We start from the raw sequence: 8,292 nt of genomic DNA, 5'->3' as shown, positions 1-8,292 counted from the left end.
CTGTTATGCTGAATGGATATCTCTTAATAAACAAACTCTGATGAAAAGAGTAATAACCACATGAGAAAATTTCCAGTTCAGCTTATTTCCAGGTAATAGCTACTTCAATACATGGTGGCTATATAAAATACTGTAAATGTACACAGTGATGTCTTTAAAAAGTTACTGTGTTCAACAGTTTCGTAATACATTTACTGCAAGCTGAAAGTTGTACAAAGTATGCACAAGTACCCAGCTGATACTTTACAAGTCATCTTGGAGGATGTTTTTACTGTACAGTTCTTAAACATTGCAAGGTGACAGATGTGGTAGAAAGAAAAAACACATCAAGTCTCTCCATTAACCTGATGTTTCAGTGCTTAGATCTTCATTGGACGAGACAGATGAGGTGACTTGGATATCTAACGATCTTAATTTCATTTTTCCCCTAAAATGCAACAGTTGTCAAAAAAGGTTATTTCACAGATAAAACAGTACTTCATCTGTCCATCAGCCTAAGCTCTTCTTTCGACTATTCCCTTTGAGATTTGCCACAGTGGATTACTGATCTCCATCTCATCCTGTGCCTAGATTCCTCTTCCATCACACCAGCACAGAAAATACATAGAAACACAGAAAAATGTGTTTTTATGAATGTGTTTGTTAAAAGGGGGAATGAAACATGGTGTATAGAGTCCATTTACTTTTCACCATCTTCAAATCATAAAACATGTCTCACTACTAGCTTGGAGTACTAAATGTTGGCCTTTAACAATGATTATCCACCTGCACTGCTAAAAAATATTTGTGTCCTTTACGTTATTTTGTGACTAAACAAAGGAGGATTGTGATGTTGATGTTATCACATTCATTTTGCATGCAAAAGTTTCCTGATTTGAAACCAGGAGGAGAAAAAATCCAACTTGGAATACTTCTAGTGCTGGTCACAATGCTGAAGAAATAGCTGTTGTGTGTTGTGTGAGGAAAGAATTCTGAGATTAAATACCTTACTATGTCAATTCACTATAGCAACAATAAATAATTATATTAACCACAAATGAGTTGTTAGGCCAGTGTTTTTAATAAGAGTCCACACCAAACATATTACAAAAAATTAGAAATGAAGCCATTATATATATATATATGAAAACAACTCACAAAACAAGCTAACAACATAATCATCTTACATAAATTTCTTATAACAAAATGCAGACTTTTTTGCATTAAATTTATTCTCCCACCTTGTGTTGACAGCACCATCTTTACCATAAATGGATATTCTGTTGATAGCTGACACAACACCAACATTTGACACACTGTGTTGCCACAGAAGCCACAGTGAGTATATTGAAAAATTGCAACAGTGTATTCATATCTATAATGAGGCATGAGGCAAAGCAAATAGACCTGGGCTTCACTATTTGTTAAAAAAAACTGCTACCCTTTAAAATAGACATGATGATGTGAAGTGGCAGACGTTTTACTCTCAGATGAAGAATGGAGATAATTAACAAAACAAACCATGAGGGTGAGATGTTTGCAAGTTTCTATAAACAGCCATCTTTTCACCAATTAGACATTTACTGTTTATACAAAAGGAATGAAATGTGCTAATAACAACAAAAATGTTTCATTGTATTTTATATAAATGCCAATTTTTCCAAAGGAATAAAAGGCACACTGAAGACTAGCATTCCCTTTACTTTTAGTTTTGTATTGCACAGTAAAAGTTATCCGGATCCATGCCAGTAATTCGTTGACTGGCACCTCTCTGCAACCAGCTCGCTGCCGCCAGCTCTGTTTGGAGACACAATCAATTTCAAAACAGTTGTTTATTTATTTTGAAATAACAACATAGCTATCAGAAATTTTGGAAACTATATTTGAACCAACTAATAATTTCAAATTTTTTGCCAACTATGACAAATTAAGGCTCCAAATTTAAAACAGTGTTATCTAACTGTTTTAAATCTGATAAACCGAGGGGACTCATCAACATATTTTTCTGTCAGTTTCTTGTGTGGGTTTTTTTTTTCTGAGATCCACAAAACAAAGCTCAAAATATCAACAACATGAAACACACACGGTGTGTTTAAAAGAAATATAAATCAAAAAGAAAAAATATATAACATCACTGTCAGAAATCCCCCAAAAGCACCAAAACTAACATACATTTTAGTTGTTCTCAAAACATAGGGGTGAGCATGAAGGATGTTAAATCTTTTCAGTGTCAGTTACCTTTCACATTGCTGGGTTTTCTGACCATAGCATACGTCTCCTGGACTGATTCAAGTGCATGGTCCTCTGCAGGCATATAACAACAAAGCATCATAAGAATGATTTTTCTTTTCATTACATTTAAATGTAAATTGTCCTCACTTATTTCCGGCTGTGAAAATGTGATGTGTGGACTTCTGGAAGATGTTACTTTTTATATGATAGCATATTTCTCTTCCACTAGGCCTTTTAAGCAATTACGGGTATTATAACTTCAGTGTTAGGGAAATTACCTTTGGGCATTCTTGGTTTTGTGATGAGGGAATATGTCTCATTGTTTTGTTCAGCTTTGCTTACCACTGCGGGCACTGAAATATAGAGATAAGCCAAACCTTAAACAAAGTATAAAGATATGGGCAGACAATTTAGTTACATTTTTTTAAATCTCTCATTCTAGACACTTTCTCTATATGATAACTATCTCAAAGTAAAGATAGTAAAATGAAAGAGAAATGACAAAACAAGAGTGATGGTTAAAATGTTGTGTTGTTGTTTTTGGTCAACAAGTTACTACTAAATTAAATTATATTACTTACATCTTAGGACCCTGATAGTTCGTATTTATATTAGTTATTACAATGTCATTGTCTTTCCTAGCAACCAGTAGAGTGGCACATATTTATAGGATATATGCTTCTACCACATGAAAACACAACACAATTTGTTTCATAACAGTAACATGCAATTTATACACAAAAAATGATAACAGCATGTTGCCTAATAAAAATAATTGACCAATCTTGCTTGTGCAATAAGGCTATACTGGGAAATGGTAAAGCCTTTTTTTGCAGAGGGGAAGGTAGATCGAGCTCTCGTGCTCCCCGTGTCTCATGAAAATGTGACAAAATGTTAAGAGTAGATATAGAGACACATTTTATGTCAAGGAAAATAAGTTGTCTGGAGAAACACACCAGTCGAAATACTTCAAACTTTTATACTTTCTATTTCAGTCAACTGAATACATTTTTAGTCTCCTAAAGTCTTATGATATTTAGTCGACTAAAACTATGAATTTAGTTGACTAAATTATGACTAAAACAAGATGATGTTTTATTCAACAATTTTAATCAAAAGTCTGCTATAATATTAATCATATTCAGTCAACTAAGACAAGATTAAAATTCAAAAGATTTAGATGCCTAAATTTTGTTTTATCCACAAAAAAAATAAAATTAAACTAAATTAAAAGCTAAATGAAACATTTGATATCAAAATTAACACTAAAAAACCTGCCGAGGGACTAAAATCACAGACCAAACAATACAATAGCAGGTGCATGTCCTAGGGTATACGGTTTACTAAAGGACTGTGTTTCTAATTTCCATGATCCTGTAGATTTGAAGTTCATGTTTTTTATTCCTAAACAAATGTTGGCCTTCCAGACCTGTTTGTGCAGAAGAGGGAGACCGGAAGGAGGCAGTAGAATTTTGAGCACCTGCTTATAAAAAAGACAAAATAAACAAGAAAAAAAGTTAATTAATTATGGCCACCAGGAATCACTAAGCATGCTTATTGTTATAAAATAAAAAGACATGTTTTGATGAGCATACTGTCAACATACCTGGTGTCAAAGAAGTTTCTTCTGTGTGATTTCTGATGGTTTGTTGATGTTTATTACGTTGAAACACTCTTACCAATATTAGCAGAATGACCACCAATAAAACACCCAAACCAATGCAGAGCCCCATGTAGATCTCTAAGTAAGGCACTGTAAGATGACCTGCAAGAAAGATAATTGCAATGTGCATTATAAAGGATTAAAATGTTTTAAATTACTATATATATATATATATATTCATGTAAAAACTTAAATAAATCCAATTCAAGACAATTATGTATACCCAATATGATTTAGTCCCATTTCAGAAGGTGGCATACTGATCCAATCATTAGCCAATAGAAAAAATGTGCTAGGAAACATGGGACAACAAAAGGCAGCTGGAGCTGACTGTGTGTTGCGTGAATGATAGACAACAAATAACTTCGACAAACAAAAAGTGAGCCTCTTATAGAGGGTGACAACATGAGTACACAAACCAAGGTAAAAAAAGAACTGGGACAAAACTAAACTAAGGCTTAAATCGGAAGAAACAGTGACTACGAAAACAGTGACATGAACACGGTTCTGCACAGGTGTATGTGAGAAACTATGAAGAGTTTGTATGGACAAGAAACATGAACATGAACATAACCTGAACAGAATCGTGAAAGCCTTAATCTCGCTGTGATTTGGAGTAAAGAAAAACAGATGACCTCACAAAGACTGAATGACAACGCACAGACTAAATGCACACGGGAGGTAATCAGGGGAAGTAGAAACACATAGTGAAACAGTTGGCACAAATGAACATAACAACATCGTAGGAGAAGAGTAAAACTAAACACTGAACAAAGAAACACAAGACTTACAAAATAAAACAGGAAACATGTAGAGACGTAGACATGATAACATGATAACACAAACTTGACAACATGAACACGCAGACAAGATACCTATGACAGACTAACACAAAAGACAGGAAAAGACACAAACACAGAGACATGGGTGAAAACACAACTAGACTAAGCGTCAACTAAACCCTTACTAAGAATAACACCACAAGAACTTCAGATATTTCAATATAACCTAAAAGTTTGTTGTTAAAAAAAAAAAAGAGATGTCAACAACGACCACATTTTGACTACACATACCTGTGTACAGCAATCCTATGGACGTCAACACCAGACTATCATTAGATATCGAAATAAAGATGTTGCCTTATGTTACAAAACAACCAACTTCAGGACTGAACCTCCAAAAATTAAATGTAAAGGCATCATTCTGATGTCTCTTTGAACAGTGGCTATGTTCATCATGGACCATATATTATTTCTCATTTACACACTTTATCATGAAGCTTTAAAATATAGTTTGGGTACTATGGCGCGGTTGCAGGTGAGACTGACACACCTTAGCTGCATCAGCTCGTCATGCCTCCCCTGCATATAAGGGTGAACTGGGTCCTGACTGTGTTGTTGTTGTGTACATGTGGCTGGCAGCTAAAAAGCTGCGGCTGTGAGTGTATGACGCAAGAAACTGAGTGAATAAAGATGCTGAAAAGCATTCAAGTGTGGTCAGGTCCATCTTTGCTGCCACAGATAAAAAGTTTGTCTCCATTTTTGGGGGGAAAATATTGATGCATCTTACTTCCAACAGTTAGCCAGCTCTCTGGTGATTCTCCAGCATCAGCAATGCTACATTTGTAAAGTCCTTCATCAGATTTGGATACAGTGGGAATCATTATGTTTCCTGATGAGCTGCTCCCAGTGGAGACGCCATTTTTATAGAATTTTGCAGTGTAGTTGGAGTTTGCATCCTTTTTTCTACAATGCAAGGTCACATTTTCTCCCTGTATCACAGGTTGGACAGGAAACTCCAGGATCACATGACTTTCTAAATTTAAATAGCAGAATGTGTAACAGTTATTGTTTCAAAAAGTGATATTTGTTAAAATTATACATATATGGAAATCATTAATTATATTAATTCATTACTAACTATAATAGCTCACATCATTTTTAAATAGAAATCTCTTTCAAAACATATGATACTTCTGATTATTACAATGCACATGCAGTAAATATATATGTATTTGTGTTATTTTATTATGATTGTGATGCATTTTATGAAGAAAAATTATCCCTTAGTGTTATGAAAATATATATCAAATATGACATTGTGCATTACTGTAAGTGATATACTTAACAGAAAAAATGGTGAATGGACTAAATATGTTAACACATAATTGCTTTTCTATGTACATACCAGTTACAGTGATGTTGACAGAGTTGCTTTTTTGTATTCCTCCATGTTCACACCAGTATTCTCCACTGTCAGCTGATGGATATGCATTAATAATTTTGCAAGGTCCAATCGATGTTTCCCATTTTGAAGCACATGGTCTAACACCTCCATTTATCTTTTTAATCACTCTCCATCCAGTCAGCCCATTTAGCCCTTCACAGCTGATATTGACAGGCTCTGCTTGAAAGAACTGCTGTCTGTTTGGAGCAACTTGAGGAAAACCTGAATCTGAGACAGAAAATCAAATAAAGACTCTGCCGTCAATGTCTGAATATATAGAATAAAACTTGGATATATAGAATAAATGAACCTCATGTCGATAGTTAAGGTTTTCTGAATTATCTGCCTTTACAAAATGGCAACAGCAGAAATATTTCAGTAATTTGAAGAGTTTGACAACTGTTTTGTGACAGTTCTCTTCAAACGAAGAGAAGATTTTGCACAATACTTGAAAGAAATTATCAATCAAAGATGGAGATGTCAACTGAGATAACATGTCAAGCAGAAGCTGAAGCACATGATAACACATAATACCACATCACTGAAACCGTTATACCATTTTACATCCAAGATAAGTCATAAAAATGCAAACAAATTTAATGTCACTTTTCATTAAATATATTCAGAAGATCATTCTATATATATACAAATTTCATTCCATATATTCAAATATCACACACACACACACACACACACACACACACACACACACACACACACACACACACACACATATATATATATATATATATATATATATATGCAACACATATATACATATATATAAAGGGCTATTTCAGAACTGTTTTAGAGGTTTATGTTGTAGCTCTATTTTTAGCTGGAAAACAACAACTGCATTAGTTTCAAAAACATTCAGATTGTTAAGAGATTATAAAATCTATTACACACACTACTACATCCACACACACAGACACTTAAAAAAACACAAAAAACAACATGAATAATTAAAAACTTACTATGTGTTTGAGAATCACTGAATTCAGCTACTGTAACCAACAGCAACAGAACATTCAGCACTGAAAAGGTTAAGAATGAGACTTTTAATATTTAATATTTTTGTCAGTGTTTTTGATAACACTTTTTAACACAACCAGCTAATAAAGCACAAGTACCCTGTATTTACTTGCATTTTGCAGGAATCTACTGGCAGAAGATCTAAGATGGAGAAATATAGTTGTTGGGGTTTTTTTTTCCAGGATTTTACCATGAAATCACCCAGTATTAAAATTACCTAATTAAATTTTATGTTATTATTGAAATATTTCATATTTCATGAAAGTACAGGCTACTTGTGCCTTAGTCATGTGTGGTACAGTGTAATTGTTTAATTGTTTCAGCGGTCTTGCAGGTGACTCACATTTTAGAAAGTACACAGTACTTACAATCTACTTGTTTCATCGTTGACTTCAAAAACATGAGTTGTACTTACAGTGTACTTTGTTCATTGCTTCTTGCAAAAACCTGACTTGTTGCTTGCAAACTGCATGTAAGTACGGTGTATTTGTGCCTTGTTGTCTGCAAAATGCACGTTAGAATAGGGTACTTGCACCTTATTTATGGTTCATATTATAAAGCATGACCATGTTTTTTTTGGGGTTTTTTGCATCATTAATAATAAGTCCTATGCATTTATTAGTGAGCTGTTACAAACAGCTGTTACAAACAGCTCACCATAAAAATACATGCAAATATATGGCTGTAATTTGCCCTTCAGTCTATCCATGTATTTTTTTAAGACAATGTCAGTACTTACAAATTCTGATGGTGGGAAATCTGACCTCCATGCTGTCTTGCTGCTGACTGCATGAACATCAGACTAAATTGAGGATATATTATTTTGTACGAACTTCCTCTTCCTGTGCTTCTGTGGTGACTGAGGCCCAACAGGGTTCCATTTCAAACACATGTGATTGCATGAAAATGTCCCTATAGCCTACTATTTGTTTTATGCCCTTTTATTTATTGAATTTTGTGTTTTCTCAATTTTAGATTTTGATCAGTCAGCCTACTTTTTGGCATCTGGTGAAAATTTAAAAAATAAAGTAATTGCTCAGTCATAGAAACCCACAGTGCACCGTGTTTTATTGTTTTTGTTTTTGCTGATGGCTGATGGAAATGCCATAGTTTAAGATTTCTGCAGTTACTGAGTCAGCAGAGTTTGGGTAATAGAG

At 34.0% G+C, this 8,292-nt stretch overlaps 2 protein-coding genes across 4 annotated transcripts in view; one reads left to right on the top strand and one right to left on the bottom strand.

Annotated features, from left to right (window-relative positions):
• LOC309701829 (butyrophilin subfamily 3 member A2-like) overlaps positions 1-8,292 on the top strand; it is a 329,790-nt gene that overhangs the window by 277,285 nt on the left and 44,213 nt on the right. The gene's annotated exons all lie outside the window — the stretch shown is intronic.
• LOC309701836 (Fc receptor-like protein 5) lies at positions 95-7,912 on the bottom strand. Of its 3 annotated transcripts, none has more exons than XM_082526113.1 (9): positions 7,875-7,912; positions 7,078-7,137; positions 6,062-6,328; positions 5,444-5,689; positions 3,818-3,976; positions 3,641-3,694; positions 2,490-2,564; positions 2,218-2,283; positions 95-1,776 (listed from the first exon to the last, which is right to left on the bottom strand). In XM_082526113.1, the coding sequence occupies exons 1-9, from the start codon at positions 7,903-7,905 to the stop codon at positions 1,685-1,687; spliced, it is 1,050 nt and encodes a 349-aa protein (XP_082382239.1). In that variant the 5' UTR covers positions 7,906-7,912; the 3' UTR covers positions 95-1,684. The 3 variants fall into 3 exon arrangements, with proteins under 3 accessions (XP_082382239.1, XP_082382240.1, XP_082382241.1); XM_082526114.1 differs by having other exon boundaries at positions 3,641-3,691; XM_082526115.1 differs by lacking the exons at positions 95-1,776; positions 2,218-2,283; positions 2,490-2,564 and having other exon boundaries at positions 3,495-3,694.

This window comes from Aulonocara stuartgranti (genome assembly GCF_965226115.1).
Source record: "Aulonocara stuartgranti genome assembly, chromosome: 3".
Classification (NCBI taxonomy): Eukaryota; Metazoa; Chordata; class Actinopteri; order Cichliformes; family Cichlidae; genus Aulonocara; species Aulonocara stuartgranti.
The sequence above is the reverse complement of the archived record's forward strand: the minus strand, read 5'-3'. Positions and strand labels throughout refer to the sequence as shown.